Genomic DNA, 19,718 nt, shown 5'->3' on the forward strand with positions numbered 1-19,718 from the left:
TCTAAAGGAAGACGCGCAAACACTGCAAGTAGGCTTCGAGAGGAAAAGAAAAACGCAAAAAAATGGCGATGAAGCGGGAACGAAAGACATAAAACAGTCTCGCCAGTTTTGGCGAAGTAAAGCCCACGAAAGCCACTACCCTGCTAATTACCAGCGACTCAGCAGGAAGCCGCGTGGTTCGACACCAAGCGTCATGCAACACTGCACGCGCGGCCATCAGGCATTCGTACTTTGGCATGGGAGGGGGGGTGTCGAAAAAAAAAAAAGTCTTCAACCTCTCCAGAACGTAGCTATGTCAATGTTATTGTGAGACCCAGCCCGCTGGCTTTCGTGGAATCAGGACGCTCCGTACTTGGAAAGAAGCCCGGAGCAGCCTGCGTGAGTGATATCAAGTATCAATAAATGGGATTGAAATCTCATTGAGTCTTCATGGCTAGTATACATAATCCGGATGACCACGCGTGTTAGCGCCATTAATTTGTTAACGCCAGAACGTTAGTACCCTCATGTCGAAAAAAATTGTGTCGCGTCGGCGCTGGCTACCGTTTAACGCTTGGCAACCGGCCGCTCGAGCAACCTATAGGTGGGCCATCTGGGCCACGTGACCTTGTGGCGTCATCACAACCTTCCCACCGGATTGTGACCAAACTGACCACCGTTGCAGGTGGATTGGCGGCGAGAGATTACTCGGGAAAAGTAATCTGGGTCGCAAAATTCCCACCAGCGGTAGCAGCTGAACGCCAACGCCGGGAAGTGGCGCATCGCTTAACCGCTGTATCACTGCGCCAAGAGGGGTATGAGGACTCTCAGGGATCTATGATTGCAAGAATTACCAGTTCCGTATACGTGGGCATTAACCCATTAACGCTATGGCGTCATACCCTTAAGCGGCGATGACCGATCCGGCGCGGCGCGCTTGCGCTGGCTTGCAGAGGCGCATACAGACCATGAGGGTGGGGAGGAGGGGGGAGAGAAATGAGACAAACCGGAAACGGCCAGCGGGGGTCTGATTGGCTAATCAAGGAAAGGGAGAACTGCGGGCGACGAGCGGAAATTTCTGTGGATGCAGCACCGAGCCACGAGGCGAGCGACACGGGCAAAACACCTGGGGCGACGGTGCCGCTCGTCGCTTTTCGTCGTCGCTTGTGCCTTCACACAGGAATTTCTCTTGCATGGAGGTCAGCGCTTATTTGTTTGGCAATAGGCTTTCTGAGTCGATGCTAACTGCTTTCGATGCACAATCACACTCCCGCCACGTATTCAGCCTGAGAGACAGGAGGATGCCGTTGAAGTAGCATAGGCTGCGGTAGGTGAGTACTTGTCGTTCCATAGCCAACTGGTGGTCGACGCGTGTTGCCGACACGTGTGCTTCGTAACCCCCGACGCGCGAGGCAGGCACGCCGGAGAGGGGAATTACCGGAAGCAGGAGGTTTGTCTCCAGACATGATTGCGGTAATTGGCGATAATACCGCCCGCCTGCTCACCGCGGCTGCGCTAGGGACGTGTGGAGATATCGGGAATAGGGCCCTTTGGTGCTCGAACTTCAGCCAGTGGTTCTTTTGTATGGAAAAAAGCCGCACTCTGATGCGGCAGAGCACGGTGATTGGAGCCAGATGACGACCGGACACTCTCCAGGTGGTCCATTACGGCAGGCCTGGGAGAAATCGTCATCGAGTAGACAGGGGTTGCTCGGAGCCACACTAGGGAAACAGGTGCGCTGGTTGTTTCCTACACGAGTCCTGCGGTCACCGTTCCTAACAAGGCCCGTGACGGTTGCGCTGGTGTGAATTTCCTTCGCGGTGTTTTCGTCGAAGTGCCCAAGGACCGGAGGGGACTGTAAACGACGCTGAAGTTCCATGAAAGCTTCCGCTAGCGGCCCTTCCCATCTGAATGGCACGTTCGCTTTTGTGAGCTATGTCAGAGGATCCGCAACGCCTCAAAAGTTCTTGACAAATTGCCGGTAGTGTGCGCATAAATCTAGAATCTGCGTACAGCTATCTTGACGGCCGCCTGCGGAAACTTCATGATAGCGGCTTTCTTCTGTGGGTTGAGGCTGGTGACGTGGCCGAGAAACAGCAGCTCTTGCTAGCATCGCCACACGGGGTATGTTTACGTCGCCCCGGCAGCGTCAGATACAGAAAAAAAAAATGTAGTACATCCAAAGCTTTGAGCGGGATCTAGGTGAAACTCCAAAATGCGTATATTCTGCACCTCTCTCACAAAAGCGCTGTGGCTTGCTCATGACAATGCACGTGAAAACGTTGTTTTCCGACAAGCCCCGCTTGAATTCCGCCTGGTGACGTCAGGAATTCCTGCTCAGCTTATCGACGCCAACAATTAAAAAATGCAGCAAAAGGAAGAAGCTCTACCTTGTCTTCAGTCTTGAAAGCGTGGGATTCGTAACGTGTTCCTTCCCAAACGTTATTTTCTAAATACAGTCGAACCTCGTTATAACGAAATGGTTTATAATGAAATAATAAATATAACGAAGGAATGATGATTCCCCTTAGAAGTTCAGTCTACACAGGCTATAACGAAACTACGGCTATAGCGAAACTGCGGCTATAGCGAATTACACAGTTCAGCTAGCTGAAAGACATCATCACGGCACAAAAAGCAGGAGGAGTTCTGAGGCACGATGCTTGAAAATGCTGCCAATGTTGTTTTGTGGTTATGATTCCAGTGTTGTAATAACATTATAATTTATAATGTTGTTTTATAGACAGAAATTAAACATTGAACTAACATTTTCGAACAAAGCATTAACGTAGCGTTAATTTGTACGCTAAACTAATGTTTACCATGCATCATGGAAATTTATTGGTGATTTACTAATTTTTAACATTATTATAATGTTGCAATGTATAACACGCAACGTTACTGAAATTTATGCAATGTTTTGACATTTTATACTGTTTAGTGCTACCAGAGTATAAGCATGCTTCCGGCTTAGACTCGTTACATGAATGAGGATAAGTTCAGCTATTTACTCGTTTCCCTTATCTTGAGAGACCGCCTCTTTATGCCCTTTCACTTCATACAGCCATGATTTGTCCAGAGGGTACATTTTATTTTACGGGGAGGGGGGAACAGCTTTATGTCAAATGTTTGCCATAATTGCGTAGTGCGTTATCAACTGGAGACTACTCAGAAAACAATCTAAACTGAATAAAGGGTTGTGCCCCCTTCTAAACGAATCGATGAAGCCAACACTATGCATGTATAATGCGTTTTATGCCACTGTGCCAATAGAACGGTTTCTTATGCTGGTTGGTTGCTCCACTAGTGGCAGGTTTTGAAGGTGGCTACACACTTATAGGCTGCTAAGTTTCCGGAAGGTTTTAAAATCGGTCTTTTGTTCAGACAGGTTCTCAGACACGAGAACCTGACTTTTCATTGTATAGCTTCATACAGCGCAGGGTAACTCAACGATTGAGAAAGAGGCCATGCGCGAGCTCGCATGAGCTGGCTGTCTTTCTGTTCTTGTATTGCAGAAGAATAGAAGTCTGGGCGAGTTGGCACTTATTCATAATTTTTGCAACAGCGCTACAGAACGAGGACAACGAGCCAAGAGTGACGCTTAAAGGGAGCTGAACTTACAACTCTGTTTTATTGGAAAAAACACGCATCCTTTTATACAATCCAGGAATCTACGAACATACGCACCGTCAGTAAAAACGTCACACTCAAACGTGTCTATCACAAATAAAAACACCAAAAATCAAAGGTGTGTTTCCCGAGGCATTATCTACTACGCACCAGGCTCATTTCCTTAGCTGCTATAACTACAGATGAAGCACTGACACACCCATTTTTCTTTCTAATGATGTGGAATGCCTCAGCCAGTTCCCTAGTGTGCATGTCCGTGTGCCGATACAACACCTCTGTATCTGCAAAAAACGGACTGCATTGACACGTGAAGCAGGGCATGGATAAATTAGTTTCCATCTTTTCTAATGAGTTAGCATGTTCCATTAGCCTCACATTAACACATCGGCCAGTCTATCAATCATTTCACTCCAAGCTGGTAAAAACAGGGATAGTAAAAAGCTGTTTAACCATGGCTGTCAAGAGGTCCTGTCCTCACCAAATGGGAAGTAGCCTGGCAACACAAGTTAAGAGGTGCAAGGAAGCGCGCTATCCCGACTCCATTCTTGTGTCGAGCGCAGACAAAGTTTTCCGCACATTGAAGTCATCGGAGCATGGCTTGGAACGGCGAAGTGCGTCAAAAGGACGCAAGCAAATGGTTGTCATGCCATATGCACACGCCCTATCACACAGGCTAAACAAACTGGGCGGTAAGCACGGTGTGGGTGACCTTTTTTCAGCCCCTAACAAACTAGAAAAGATAGGCGCGGCCGTTCAAAGGAAATGCGAAGGACGCAGGAGGAACAGTTGTCACGTTAAACATGTAAAGGGATACGTTCCGTGTAGCAAGGGTGTGGTTTATCAAACAGCTCTTTCCTGTGGCCGCACTAACATAGGCCAGACTGGTTGATGTGTTAATGTGAGACTAATGGAACATGCTAACTCATTAGGAAAGACGGAAACTAATTTATCCAAGCCCTGCTTCACGTGTCAATGCAGTCCGTTTTTTGCAGATACAGAGGTGTTGTATCGGCACACGGACATGCGCACTAGGGAACTGGCTGAGGCATTCCACCTCATTAGAAAGAAAAATGGATGTGTCAGTGCTTCATCTGTAGCTATAACAGCTAAGGAAATGAGCCTGCTGCGTAGTAGACAATGTCGGGGAAAGCACCTTTGATTTGTGGTGATTTTATCTGTGATAGGCACGTTTGGGTGTGACGTTTTTACTGATGGTGCGTATGTTCGTAGATTCCTGGATTGTATAAAAGGATGCGTGTTTTTCCCAATAAAACAGAGTTGTAAGTTCAGAGCCGTCTTGATGTCACTCTTTGCTCGTTGTCCTCGTTGTGTAGCGCTGTTGCAAAAATTATGTTCTTGTATTACTTTCTGCTATATATACATGAACATATATACACACGTCATGTGCACACCATTCTGTGTAATTTGCCGCTGGAATGGTCCAGAAAACTAAGAAACTGTGCCACCAGCTCAGAGTATGCTACCCGTGTAGTGCATTTTCGATAAGCTGTCTCCTTTAAGAATGGCCGATCCATGCCAGCAGCTTTGCATAAGTGGTCAAAATTTAATGCGCCACTTTCCTCTAAATTTGCAAACCATGTGCTATGGGAGATTTGACATACATGAGGCTGAATAATGCTCTGGGCTCCCTATAAAGTGGTGCCGCCACACAAGCACTGTTTTACAGTATATGTGCAGTGGTTCCGTCCTGAGCATCGGCCGCCTACGCTTGTGCTTGTGTGTGTCTGCTGAAATAAATACCTCCCCCGGAAACAGCTCTTGAGAGAAAACCGACCAAATAGCGGTTTCCACTGGTGGAAGACGCATTTTCTTTTCACGTTTTTATTTCACATTTTTGTAGCCGCTGACCCCTTACGAGACGGATGATGGAGCATTCATCTACACTCAAGGCAGAATGCACGACGTAGCACGAGACATTCTTTCCAAGCGGGTAAGCAAACCTCATATGGAACTAAATGTAACTGTTGCAAGTCTGAGGCTGTTTACTGGTAACTGACAAATGCAGCATGCAATGGCGTGACTGCAAATATTTTAGTCTTACTTTTAAATTCAAGTGTACACTTCAAATAAAAGCAGCAAAAGTTGTGTAGTTAACAGTGTATTGCACTTGGAACTTTTTGCGCTTGGAACTTGTTTGCAGTTGCATAAAGTAATAAAGTTACAGTGTCTGTCAATGGCAGCCATTATTCTCGTTCGTTTTAAGCAGCAGTCTTAAGCAGTTACAAGACGTAGGCTTTCTGATGAATATGCAAAACAACGTGTAACCATGCATGCGTGCCAGGCTATTGCAAGTTAGTGTCGCAGAGGGCATCTATTGAAAATCGTTATTTATGATCAATAACTGTAATAGCTATAGCTCTTTGTGGCAGCTAAGTGTTATTTTTCTTTATGTAGCGCCTGGACCCCGTCGTTATCAGCTGCCCTTGTCATATGCATCCTCTAACTCTTGTCACTATTTTTGTTCAGATAAACGCAAGCACTGCATCCTTCTCAACTGTCTCTCGGCTGATGTTAACCATATGTTTCTGTACAGCCTAACGAATCCAATTTAATCTAAAGTAAACAGCTGGAAATTAAAACTTGAAACTAATGTTACACTTTTATCTTGTAGCATCAAATGCAGAAATGGTTAGACAACGCAGCAAACTGGACCGCCTTAGTGAGCTCCTGCCTCACTTGCTCTTTCTCTCATTGCATATCATCATCGCTGCAGGATTGCATCATTTACCCCGTTATCAGTCAATTGAGTTATGTTCGTTTTGTTTTGTTCGATTGAATGTTGAAAAGTGCTGTCATGGCGAGGCAATCCGTACACTGTTCTCTGCATTAATCAATACGTTGCTCTGCACGTTAGCAAGGCACGCTACAAAAAGCTGTAATGTAAAAGCATGCAGAGGACGAGGCCTTCTTTGTCTGTGATCTGAGGGATATTGCCAAGAAGGTTGCCCTGTGGAGAGAATGCCTGCCAAGGATTGCGCCTTTCTACGGTAAGCCATCCTCTTAGCTCTTCCCATTAACTCATACGCTTTCTGTGCTTCCTATTTACTCATCAAAACTGCCTCAGGTCCGTGAACGATATCATGCCAGCTATGGTAAGTCATCATCTTAGCTCTTCCTATGCAGTCTTGCACTTCCTGTGCTTACTGTTGAATTACTTCAACTGCCTGAGGCCCGCGAATGATATCAAGTCAGATACTTTGCTCGAGTATCTTTTGGAGCAAGATAAAACAGGGAGAACTGGCGTCCTCAATCATATCAGCGAAGCTTGCTCAGCGTCCTGAGCGTCAGTTTTGCAAGGTGATTCGAAAGCAGCTCGTTAAGAAAAAGTTCCGCAATAAAGAGTAACAGCTGCGCTAACATTTATGAACTAGAACACAAGGGGAGATCGTTGCGCTTCATTTAGTCTGTGCTCTTCGCAGCTGTTTCTCATTTCGTCATTCGTAAAGGCTAGCTCAGTTGCTTCTAGATGCGGTTGCATAACACGCGGTATGTATTCCCTGAAAGTTGTATATAAAAAATGCTGCCGCACAATTGCCACACGCAAAGCAAACGCGTTCCTGAAAAAAAAAAAAAAGTTGGTTGATGAGTTTTGAGTTTGCGTTGGTTCGAACTTAAACTGTTCAGTTGTCTACAGCGAAGAGGAAGGCCTAATGCTACCGTTACATCTGAACTCTAAATAAGAGCAGCAGATTTTATTACCTAATATTTTTATTGCGGTTGTTGTAATAGTTATCATCGGTAGCTGTTTATCTGGAGCAAACTTTTAGATGTCCACGACTAAATAGACTTCTGTGCGGCCCGAAATACAGTGTACGCATGTTGTTCGTGGTTATTCTTTGCTCAAGAAAAGCAAGGGCGATCAACTCCTGAGCTATAAACACGACAGAATTGAATTCGCTTTTACTGTATGTGTGCGGAACTCTCCCTTACACCGCAGGTGCCTCATCGTTTTTTAGTTTACTAGAAGCACTTTCCAGGGAAAACCACAGGTAGAGCCACAAAGTAGAGTTACTGCGTCTGCAATGCTAATAGGCGCATGATAATATTACTTGCTTTTGCGGCGTAGAGCCCAGCACAGCAGCAATTCAATTTCGAACGTATGTTTTGCATCGCATTACCAAGGAAAGCTAATGTAAAGGCTTGAGTGTAGACTCGTGGCGCATAAAATACCATATCCACGAATTCTTCACTTAACTACATGCTCCCAATCTTCGACGCATACAGTTATTATTTTGAGACACCCTGTTTGTAACGACAGGGAAAAAAAAGGGTCATTTGGAGTGTCGTATGAATGCCTTAAGTTTGGCATTTCATTCATAGTAGTGTCGTCACGAAGGAAGTTGCCAGCAAAAAGAAACGAGTCATACAGAGTATCGGATAATTTGCTGAGGGGTTGACAGTAACCGAAAGTAAGTAAACAGAATTAATATTTTGAAATGGTCCTGTTTTCACCTTATCCCAGCTGAATATATAATTTGTGTCTCGCACTGTAACACGAAACTGCTTGTAGACTAAAATAGAAAGGAACATACACTGCAAAAATTACGCACAAAAAAAAGGCCATTTGTGCTTCTTTTGGATGTTTTAATTTGCATGATTTTAATTTCTGTTTCATGATAGCTCGTAGCATCAACCGGTTCATTTCTTAGATTACATTTCGCCAGTTCGAAGAGTGCTCAAGGTTATGAGTTTTTTTCTGTACAAATTTATTTGCAGCCATCAAAGCTTGTCGAGACCCCGTCGTGCTCAGCGTGCTAAGCAAGCTTGGCGTCAACTTTGACTGCTCTAACAAGGTACAACGCAATCTATTTTATATTGAAAATCTGTATAATTTTCGAAGTACAGGTCGAAAGAATGGGTTCTTTCTCTGTGGGAAAATTTCTATTTATTTAATTTTTAAAAACAACTAGCAACTGTAAGAAACTATGGTGTTAATGTCTTAGCAGTGTGATGTCGAACAGCCCAGGATCATAAGGAAGACCGGAAGAATTAGGTGACGCGAGCGCTAATTAATATAGCCTTGACAAAATCGATGTCATCAACGCTGGCGTTGAAAAATAACTGAAATCATAGCAATAGAGAATGCTGCGCCATCCTTCGGAAGATAGCTGCTCGTCGCTCTAATTAAATAAGGAACTTAGATATATTTGAGATGCAACGGCGGTTCGAGAAAAAATACGCCAAGTTCGCATCAATTTGCGGATATTTGCATCCGCATGGCGCAACACCATAAAGCCATCATTGTAGGTTGGTCTGATCCACGGTGTTTTGAATAGAACCGGGCAGCTAAACGTCACAATGTGCAGCGTTTTAGTTGCATCAGGCCATCTGGGCGTCTTTTTCTTGAGAGAAATGTCGATCACGTGCAATTGCTCTAGTCGAGGAGGGTGCACATTTAACGACGCAAATAAGACGCAGAGCAGCATCCGCCGCATTCGTTTAGTGGCTGTAACGTTCGACTGCTGGCTCCAAAGACAAAGGACAGAATAATGGCCGCGGTGGCCGTAGTTATATCGAGGCGAGGCGAAAAAACATCTGTGCGCTCTGTGACGACAGGAGGAGGAGAGATACTTTAATGAAACTGTGATGACAGTGCAGGTTAAAGAACCCAAGCGGTCAAAAAAATCCGGAGACTTTACTACGGTGCTTCTCATAGCTACTGTGCAGTCTTGAGACGTTAATTCTCATACCATACCATACCATACCATACCATACCATACCATACCATACCATACCATACCATACCATACCATACCATACCATACAATACAATACCATACCATACCATACCATACCATACCATACCATACCATACCATACCATACCATACCATACCATACCATACCGTACCGTACCGTACCATACCATACCATACCATACCATACCGTACCGTACCGTACCGTACCGTACCGTACCGTACCGTACCATACCATACCATACCATACCATACCATACCATGTAAAAACGCGCCCAGCGCCGACATTTTACAAGGAGGAGGTAGGTAGGGGGCTGTTTTTATTTCTGGGAGCTTAAAAGGAAAGTACTCGTGCAGAACTTTCATTTCGTCCAATTCGACTTGATGCACAGTGCCGGTGCTGCGCTTTCAGTCTTTGCCAGTGCTTCCCTCTCTCCGCTCTGCCAAGCCTCTTGCATATGGAGTGAAATTACTTCATTTTACTGCAATCATATTTCAGGGTGAACTGAGGACTGTGTTTAACATGGGCGTGACCCCAGATCGCATCGTGTATGCAAATACTATAAAGAGTCCGTCGGACATTGACTTCGCTCTACGGCATGGCGTCAGTCTCATGACGTTCGATTCAGCAGAAGAGCTCGCCAAGACCAAGGGCACAAACGCAAGGTGCAGTGAATAATACTCTTACAAGTAAAGGCTTAGTTCCTTCTTCGTTTTCTCGCTTTGTTCACGCTCTTTGACAGCGTAAGTTAGATTCTGACGTGGCAGATAATAAGCAGAGTACACTGAAGTCTAAGCTTTACACATAGAATCTGTTATGTGATATATGGAGATCGTGGTTTTGGATGCCACTGGTTACTTGTGATCATTTTTTTCCTTCAATTTAAAATATGATTACACTACAAATTTTTTTTGACGAATGGCAGAAATTAAATTAAAAGAATGCATTATACTATGTTTTTCTTGTTTTCCCTGACTGCTGGCTTCCTTCAGAAGTTTCGCAGAGCTGCAGTATGTTATTTCTTTCAGACTGCTGCTTCGAATTCAGGGCGATGAAAGAGGGTCATTGCATTCTTTCAACAACAAGTTTGGTTGCTCGCTTACTGAAGCAAAGCGACTACTGCAACAAGCCCGTTACACCGGCTGCCATGTCGTAGGCGTGTCGTAAGTGCTTTCTACCTCTGTCCATCGTTTATTGAACCCTGGGTTCTCCGCGCACAGTTAGACAGCAAAAGCGCCCTTCAAAGTGACGCACGTCTTGCCGTGAACATAACGCGCGCCGCACGCTACGCGGGTTTTGATGCACTATAACTACGTTTCCCCAACGGCTCTATTCCGCCATGAGTCGTTTTAGGGCCAAATGGTGATGTATTTATCAGCGGTAAAGAACTCAGAACGGTACTCGCACTTTCGTTAACGACTACGAACAGCTGCTGCGACATTTTAACCGAACAGGTGCGTGAGAAGTTGTTCTGCAATGCTGACATAAACTTAGGGGCTGGCATCGAGAAAAACTTTCTGACACTCACTCGCCTAGGTAATCCTTAGACAAGTTGACATAGCTGAAGCAAAATGAAATAGCGTTGAAGGTGCTTTAATTCCTGCGTCTCGAAACGTTTAAAGGTGCAACTATTGCAGCGTTGAACAAAGGTGCGTTCAGGGATGAGTTTTCTGCCTTGCTGAAACGCTTATAGAATGCTGCGGATGGCATGTACGTGGTTTGGTTTGGTTTATAGGAGTTTAACGTCCCAAAGCAACTCAGGCTATGAGAGACGCCGTGGTGAAGGGCTCCGGAAATTTCGACCACCTGGAGTTCTTTAACGTGCACTGGCATCGCACAGTACACGGGCCTCTAGAATTTCGCCTTCATCGAAATTCGGCCTCCGCGGCCGGGATCGAACCCGTGTCTTTTCCGTCAGCAGCCGAACGCGCCATAACCACATAGCCACTGCGGCGGGGCGGATGGTATATACTGTTTATTTTTTACTACTGTACAAACAAACAAAAAATAAACTGTATATGCCATCCGCCCCGCCGCAGTGGCTCAGTGGTTATGGCGCTTGGCTGCTGACCCGGAAGACGCGGGTTTTACTACTTTAGATACCCGGGTCTTCAGTGAGATTATAAACTGCACTTCGGAGGAGCCTTGAATTTCGGCAGTGGCAGTCTTAAAAAAGGCTAAAGAAACGTGGAGCACAAAGCTATACTTGCCAGCAGTATGTTTTGCTGCGGAAAGCGGTTAAAGCAACGATTGATAAAATGCGATATAGAGCCTGTGGATGGTTTCTGGTTTTGGGTCAACGTAAAGTTCGCTTGGTCATATCTGCTCTAGGGATCGAACACCTATATATATATTGCTTTCTGAGTTTTATCGGCGCTGGCTCCATTCAGATGCGTGATTAAGGTGATGGTCATTATTGCGGCTATTGGGCAACTGCCCCACATCTCTCAACTTTGCACCGCTCTCGTTACAGCGGCAGTTGCGCGTATACTTTTTTTCTGTTAATTTTGACCGCTTGGATATGATTTTGTACTTACCATATGACCTATACTTCTACAAATAAAAATAGACACTCTGTCACAAACATTATACTGCATCGCTTCAGGAGACTTTGAGGTCTCGCACAAGCAGGTGTTATTTAAAAATGGCTTCATACTTTCGGTATTTGGGTCTCTCATGTTCAGAAGGTGGCTGGTTGGCACAGTGAAATATCACGCCGGTGTCACTATCAGCAAAGTGGGGATGCCCAACCGCCCCCGTCGACTTCTTTATCTTGTCCGCATGTCGCGGCATGTTGGAGATTGCATGTAACTTGCGTGCTGGCAAACATTAGTAAGCGCAGAATGCCGCACAGAGGCCCACTGCTCATCATAGTCGTATACCAGTGCTATGATCCTTCTGAATCCAGAGTAGACGATGATAGTCATCATCGTCATCATCATCAACAGCAGCATAGTTGTCTAACTTACCCTATCTGGCACTTTTCTTTGAAGCTTGGACCCTGGCCAGACCATGACCAATCATGCCGACCTGTAAAGTCTGACTTTTTTAATGCCAGGCTTATTCGAACTGTCATATCTGCGACATATGACATACGCCACATCTGTCATATCTTAATGTATGCAGAAGAAGAAAAGGAACCACGGCTTGAAACGTGTCGAGGACATGCTAGACGTTTTCAAGCTTTGCTCAAAATCCTTGAATTTCTGACTAGAACTGCAGCAAGGACACAATGTTCAGTTTCTATACTTACGACTTTGCTTTCACGTCAATAACAATGCGCGCTTGGTTTATATGTCGCGTTTAAAAAAAAAAGATATTAGTTTTTTTTTAAAAGCCTAGTACTCATGGAAGTAAAAGTTACTCCAGCATACATATTCATATGAAAACATTTCTTACAAAAATTACTTTAAAAACTATTGCTAACGCAGTAAAAAAATTAAGAGCGTTATTGCACTGCACAATGCATCGGAATTCACGCGCAAATAAACAGAATCATTATATTCTGATCTGTCACAAAATGATTGAAAAAAATCGAAGGAAAAGTGCAAGTTGAGAAAATGAATCTCGAAGTTCATTCCCTCGTAAGCCTCGATTATCGCCTATTATGCTTATGCTTTTCGTGAGAGAAATGCAAAATTGCAACCAGCGGAAGTTCTGATTTTATGTTGATACTAAGATGATGGCGCTGTGTGGTCGAAAGCCATAGGAATTCGCGATGCACCGAACCTTCAGAAGCTCGATTCGCTCACAACTTTCGAAGACAACGCATCAAAAAAGAGACGCCATTTTCTAAATTTGTACTGCATGTTTGTCTAGAAGCCTTCATCATGAGACGGATGACGATCCGTGGGTTGCGGGGAAAAAAAAAATACGGAGCGCACTTAAGGCTATTTCTATTTTGCGTGTACTGTGCGAAGTCAGTGCACGTTAAAGAACCCCAGGTGGTCGAAATTTCTGCAGCCCTTCACTACGGCGTCTCTCATAGCCTGAGTTGCTTTGCGACGATAAACCCCAATAAACCATAAAACATAAGCCATCTCTTTATTGCATTTTTATTTATTTTAAAATATTTTCTGTTCCTTTCTAAGTACACACCTACTCCGTAGCATACAGTCGTAGGCAGCGGATATACTAGGTTCACCTTTGTTGGCCAACAAACAAGATGGTTTTTTGGCCCGTTGGTGGCGTGCTCGCCTCGCGATCTGAAAGTTCAGGGTTCAATACCCTGCTTCTTAGGAAGGTATTTTATTTGATCGTTGATTTGAAGTGATCATTGATACCACAATGATGTCATCCGGGATTTTTAGAACCACTGCAGCTGGTCAACGGCGACGCCGGGTTCCGTAGCCGATGAGTCATAATGCTTTCGCATCAAGATAAAGGTAGATATCGAAAATTTTCATCAAATTAGGCATTTTATTTGCCGCGTCCCCTCTTAAAGGTTCAGCATTCTTGCGTGCACCGGGTTGCACTAAAGATGCTCTTTTGCCCCCTGTTGTACAATGCCTGCTAGCAAAAGTAATAGACATCTCATGGTACTCCAAACACCAGACTATCAACAAAATATTTCCGAAAGGAGCCTGAGTCCTTTGTGCTTCAAAATAAAAAAAAAAACACGTTTCAGCGTAACGGAGTGTTCAAGTCATTTGGCAGCGACATTTGTGCGCCTAGTTTGAACAGGTGGTTTTACTCGCGAAATGTTCATCAGTTCTGAATAAAACCTCGTTGCTTCTCATCGCAGCGAAAAATATTCGCACAGTATTTTCAGAAACAAATTCAACCTTTGTTGTCCGGCTTCCTCCGTGTCAAAGTGGTCGTCAGTTTCTTACTGCAGGTCTTATCTTCACAAATGACGTCTGATAATACTGCTGCTCTCCTGCTCCTGTTCAAAGACACTTCGGGGATTTACCGTTACTTCTGTGCAGCTTCCACGTCGGCTGCGCTTACCAGAGCACCTCAATCTTCACTCGCACCATCGAAAGGGCAAAGGCGGTCTTCGAAGCGGCAGCCAACATGGGAATTGACATGAGCATACTGGACATCGGCGGTGGTCTACCCGGAGGGCTACGAAAGCGCGACAAATTCCTCGAGGTGCGGATTTGACTGGCATTGGGTCGTTCCGCACCTAACTTCCCTGATCTCGAACAGACCATATATATTTTCAGTGCAAAAGAAAGCAAGACAAAAAACTATCTTGGTGATGTGTCATCAGATTCCCACCAGATTCTATTTCTCGAAGCGAATTTTCGATCACTTCAGCGGTTCCCAGAGTAAGGCAACACAAAGAACGGTATAAAAAGAGTGGTACGTGTTTAGTAATGGGACTTCATTTTTGAAAACTTAATAATTTCGTTACTTATAGCCATGCCTTCATTCTACATTCTGCTTTACCGGATACGTTTGTATCCGATGCAACGCAACAGACTTTCATGTCTAATAATGCTCTCACCAGGGTGTTACTGCTGTTAATTAAAATTTGAGACAGCCTTAAAATGGCACCTTATTCCGCGTTATAAAAACTCTATACACGACAAAGGGAGCTGCAGCTTACTGTGTCCACCAACTTGTGAATATATATAACTGCAAAAAAATTTCCATGTTGGAACACCTATGCCGATCCGTACACTTGGGATCGGCAAAGCATTTTTTGCGCTGACGCTCACAGTGAGGAGGTTCGGGGAATTAAAAGATCCACCTCCAATGTCACTCCAAGTTGTGCCACTGAAATATGGAATGGAATGGCAAGAAGATGCAAGAATGATCTGGCAGTGGTCTGTGTGTTTTTTACGCAGGTGTGCGAGTCTATCCGGCTGGGGACTGACCTCTACTTCCCGGAATCGAGCGGGGTGCAGCTCATTGCAGAACCAGGACAATTTATCGTCACATCCGCCTACGCACTAATCACCCAAGTCATCGGCAAGAGACGCCGCGATGTTCTGGTCGACGGTGCGCACATCACTTTTTCAACGCGATGAGAAGTAATAGCTGAAAACATTGTTGACAAAAGAGGCTAGTTAAATGGGGAAAAATGGATGAAGAGGAGAAAAGATGGGGGGAAAGCACATCCGGGAAAACCCGGTGAATATGGTTCACGAGGATCTTCCACAACACCACCGTGTAAGGCCTTTTCGGGGGAACGAGTCATTTCATAAGAGAATGGCTTTAGTAAAAGTATATTTTAGAGAGTTTTTTTTTATTCCTAGGTTTAGGGCACTGTATTTCTTCTTCCTTTTCTTATTGCCATTGTTAGCTTCTGTCTGTGGCCACCTAAATTCGAGTCCAGCGTCATTCGGAATCCCGTTAGTAGCCTATTTTAAGGAAGAAACTATGCCAAGGTAGCTAGCTTAGCCCAGCGTAAATTAGTTCATTGCGACTGTTCAGCAGCGTGCAGCATTAAAAGAAGTGTGAAGCATTTGCAGATATGTTTACTGTACAGTCGTGGTCCAGGATATATAGATATCTCGTTTGAATGAGAATTCTATTCGCTGTCTAGAGCATTTATTAATTGACTTCAATAGGCAAAGGCTTCCCTGTAGAGCAGACAGGGTGCAGTGAAGCGCACGGATGCCTTCATGCGCTGCCTTTGTAAGGAGGAGGAGAAAGACAGGAACGAAAGGCAGGGAGGTCAACCAGAAGCACAAACTCTTTTGCTGCCTTGCACTGGGGATAACGGATGAGAGGATGAAAGAGAGAAATGAGTAGCATTAAAATGAAGTCAGTATGCGAAGTCTGCATGTGCGCGGTAGTCACAGCCTGTCGAGCATGGCTCGACGCTCTTAAGAAGCGGAGTAGTGCTTGGGAGGCCTTCACAGCTGACGATCGCCACGGCTAGTGTCCGAGAATCTTCATCTCCGTCAACGGGCGTAGATCTAGACGCTCCAGCGCACAGCAGAGATTCTGCCTTCCGACACTGTATGAAAGCCTTTGTAAGCATAACTACCTCGCAATAGGGTGTAAACAAATTACCTTACTAGCTCCTCGCGAAGCAATCTTACTCATTAAATATTTTGTAAGTTCGATTCATGACGGGCCCTGCCATGGCCTTGCTTCGGTGTTGTAAGCTACTTTCTGCTTTTTGAACTAGCTGATGAAAAATCGCCGCTTTGTGCCAACTATACGGCCATTGAGCTTTGGTAATGTACATTCTTCTGCAGGTTGCTGTTTTTTTTGTGCGTGTATTTCGCTTCACATAAAAATAGCGCATGCAGATGACTATCACTCCGCTATGGATAATAACTAAAAAATGACTTTAGCAAGCTGATAAGTCTTATGAGCCAGTGTTCACCGTTAAGCATGAATAAGCTTAACTTATCTTCGTCTGGGGATAGGGTTACACTTCTGTAATTTCACGTTTGCTTATCTCCAGTGCCACAGCAATTAATTACTTACGAAGAGAATCATAGTGGGCATATACTAAAAAAGGTTGTCAGTACGAACTAATCTTCGAATGCTGCCGATCTATAGCTGCGCGACAAAAGACAGGGCCTGTGCGTTGTTCATTGCGGGCTTTTCGCCTTTACACTTCTGTGCCTTGCATGGAACTACACAGGCCAGGCTTCAGCATTATGCATGCTGACGTTATGACGATAACAAACGTCTTTTTTATTTTTTATTTTTCGGAAGTAATAGTAATTTGCATTTCTGCAAATGATTTTTGTGGCTCTGTTCGTCTCCGTAACCAAAAAATTCTCAATGTCTATTTGCCGCCTTGCTACTTCGTAGGTGTCACTCGACAGCACCAAGACTTGTTTATAAATGAAACCAAAGACAACTGCGTATCGCGGAATCTGTACCACCACTTGGACACGAAAATATGGCCGCTGCAGGTGAGCACAGCGCGGTGTTAAGCAATTGATTCGTGCTGCCCAAGCATAGGCAGAGCTATGTGCCAAAACCCTTTAGGAATGTTTTGGAACATCAAAAAGTAAAGCTGTAGGCTGTGAAACAGCTTTGTAATTTATTTGAATTGGGATCATGCAACTCTAGGGTTTGCATATGATTTTTTAAACGAGGCCGGTTTGAGCACCGTTCAGCTATGCGGCCAAAAAGCACCCAAATAATATGCGTTCTCGTCAAATAATATCTTTGAAGAAATTGCGCACCCGCCGCGGTAGCTCAGTGGTTAAGGCGCTCGCCTACCGAGCCCGTGTGCTGTGCACGTTAAAGTTTCCCAGGTGGTCGAAATTATTCCGAAGATACGGCACCTCTTTCTCTCTTTCTTCTTTCACTCCAACCTTCCTCCCTTTTCTTACGGTGCGGTTCAGGCGTCCACCGAGATGTTAGACAAATACTGCGCCAATTCTTTGCCTCAATAACCAATTATTATTATTATTATTTAATTGCACCTTGTTATTAACCACAGCGGAAAACTTTCTCACGATGTTACGCTCCTTCTATCTGTCGACATTTAATTGCTTCATGATTAATAAAAGGTGAGGGTATTGACCAGAACCGCTCAACTTTGTAACATTAGAACACTGAGCGTGGCGTACATGTCGCGTCGTTAAATGTCTACATCTCCACCCATAAAGATCGCCTATGTGGTGAAAGGTTTCGCAATATTTTCGCAGGTAATCAGGAAATCCTGCGGAAGTGGGAACTCATTTTGACAGCTGTTACGGGACATATACCGAGCGGCGCTGCTTCATGCTTTGCGTTGAGTCATTCGTCGGAGGCATAGTGCCGCCATCTATTGAGAGTAGGTCGAATGCTGAAGCTCTTATCTTCAGCTAGCCACAAAGATATGCCACGGGACCTCTGCGGCGGTGTGCGTCAGATCTGCAGCCACTTTCGCGTCCGCACAGCAGGTCTCACCTGAATAACAATTTATTTTCAAGGTGATCTGGATAACTATAAAAGTCTTAAACGACATGTCAACTATACTTAACCACGCATATCGTATACTACATATGTGGTCCCGTAGGTAGGGCATAGGTTATCCTTGTTATCCATAGGACCTTGGAATTGTAGTAAAATGAAGGAGACGAAGTAGTTGTAGACGAAGAAGATAACCTTATGTACTGCAGAAACGTACTTAGACAAACAAGCCATAACTAATTCCCTACGTTGTTACCTCTAAAACCAATACATACTCAACCTCTGCATATTGGTTGCATATCGCCGCCAATTGTGAACCGGTGCAGGAATCGAATGGCGAAGGCTATCGTAGACGTGAGGACCCGCCTCCGTGTGATTTCTGTTCGTTGGTTGGTTTATGGGGTTTAACGTCCCAAAGCGACTAAGGCTATGAGAGACGCCGTAGTGGAGGGCTCCGGAAATTTCGACCACCTGGGGTTCTTTAACGTGCACTGACACCGCACAGTACACGGGTCTCTAGAATTTCTCCTCCTGAGAAATTCAACCGCCCCGGCCGGGATCGAACCCGCGTCTTTCGGGTGAGCAGCCGAGCACCATAACCACTGAGCTACCGTGGCGGTCGTCTGATGCTGACGTCACGCTGACGTCACGCGAAATAAAATAGAAAACGGACAATAGGTCCTAATGGGGCACGCTCACTGGTATGCATATTAATGTTTTACTGCTAAAGCGGCATCAATGTCCCGATGCGACAATGCTGGCGGCTGTATGTAGCCTCGAAGAGGCTACACACAGTCTTCTGAAACACCGGCCACCTCCCTGCACCGACATCCTGGGCTATGGGGCTGACAACCCACCCACCCACCGGCCATCAACCTCCCCACCCTCACCTAGCCTCACCCTCTACAAGCGCCCTCCACCGCACATCCGCCCAACTCAACCCATCCTCATCTCACCCGGAAAAATTCTGCCGCGTGTGTGAATCCTCGGCTTAAAGAAGAAGCAATCATTCGAGTAAAAGTATCAAAGTAATCATCGAGCGTAAATCCAACTGCTTTGGCACAATAGTCTTATTAGATGTCTGAGAGGCCCTTAAATGTTTGCTCTCTCCATGCGAACATCGTAGAATGGCATTTCTATATTAGTTGCACCAATGTTTTAGCTTGTGTATTTGAAAATATATTTTCGCTTCTCTGGTTTGCGCACAGGAGCCCCTCGATAGACCGCACGACGTTCTAACCACGATATGGGGAGGCACTTGCAACCCAGTGGACCTAATAGAAGACCGGAAGCCGTTCTTCGACGCGGACATCGGAGAGTGGCTCCTCATGGACGACATCGGCGCGTACTCGCTCAGCAGCGCGACAGGCTTCAACGGCCTCCCGTTCCCAGCAGTGCACTACATCGTGCCGAACGAAGACGCCGACTTCGTGTGTCGAGTCCTAGATGCCTCTCCTCTGCGCAGTGGTTACAGCCAGCCGGAGGGCGTGCTCAGGAAATCCATCCTGGAGCAATGGCGAACACAAACGGCGCTGTCTAACTCGCGATTTGAGGCGTGTTGAAAAAGTATTG

At 45.2% G+C, this 19,718-nt stretch overlaps 1 protein-coding gene across 1 annotated transcript; it reads left to right on the forward strand.

Annotated features, from left to right (window-relative positions):
- Window positions 1-1,088: 1,088 nt before the first annotated feature.
- LOC149342369 (antizyme inhibitor 2-like) lies at window positions 1,089-19,708 on the forward strand. The gene is made up of 10 exons (XM_089546785.1): window positions 1,089-1,178; window positions 5,471-5,560; window positions 6,518-6,617; window positions 8,347-8,423; window positions 9,825-9,991; window positions 10,355-10,489; window positions 14,255-14,420; window positions 15,122-15,275; window positions 17,052-17,155; window positions 19,355-19,708. The coding sequence occupies exons 1-10, from the start codon at window positions 1,173-1,175 to the stop codon at window positions 19,706-19,708; spliced, it is 1,353 nt and encodes a 450-aa protein (XP_089402911.1). The 5' UTR covers window positions 1,089-1,172.
- The last annotated feature ends 10 nt before the right edge of the window (window positions 19,709-19,718 follow it).

The sequence above is a fragment of the Amblyomma mixtum genome, chromosome 5 (assembly GCF_055824585.1).
Source record: "Amblyomma mixtum isolate Tamu chromosome 5, ASM5582458v1, whole genome shotgun sequence".
Taxonomy (NCBI): domain Eukaryota; kingdom Metazoa; phylum Arthropoda; class Arachnida; order Ixodida; family Ixodidae; genus Amblyomma; species Amblyomma mixtum.

Excerpts from the sequence above, each read along its gene's own strand:
- LOC149342369 (XM_089546785.1), top strand. Across the intron at positions 10,490-14,254 it reads TGCCATGTCGTAGGCGTGTC|CTTCCACGTCGGCTGCGCTT; the intron begins GTAAGTGCTTTC and ends ACTTCTGTGCAG. Across the intron at positions 15,276-17,051 it reads CCGCGATGTTCTGGTCGACG|GTGTCACTCGACAGCACCAA; the intron begins GTGCGCACATCA and ends GCTACTTCGTAG.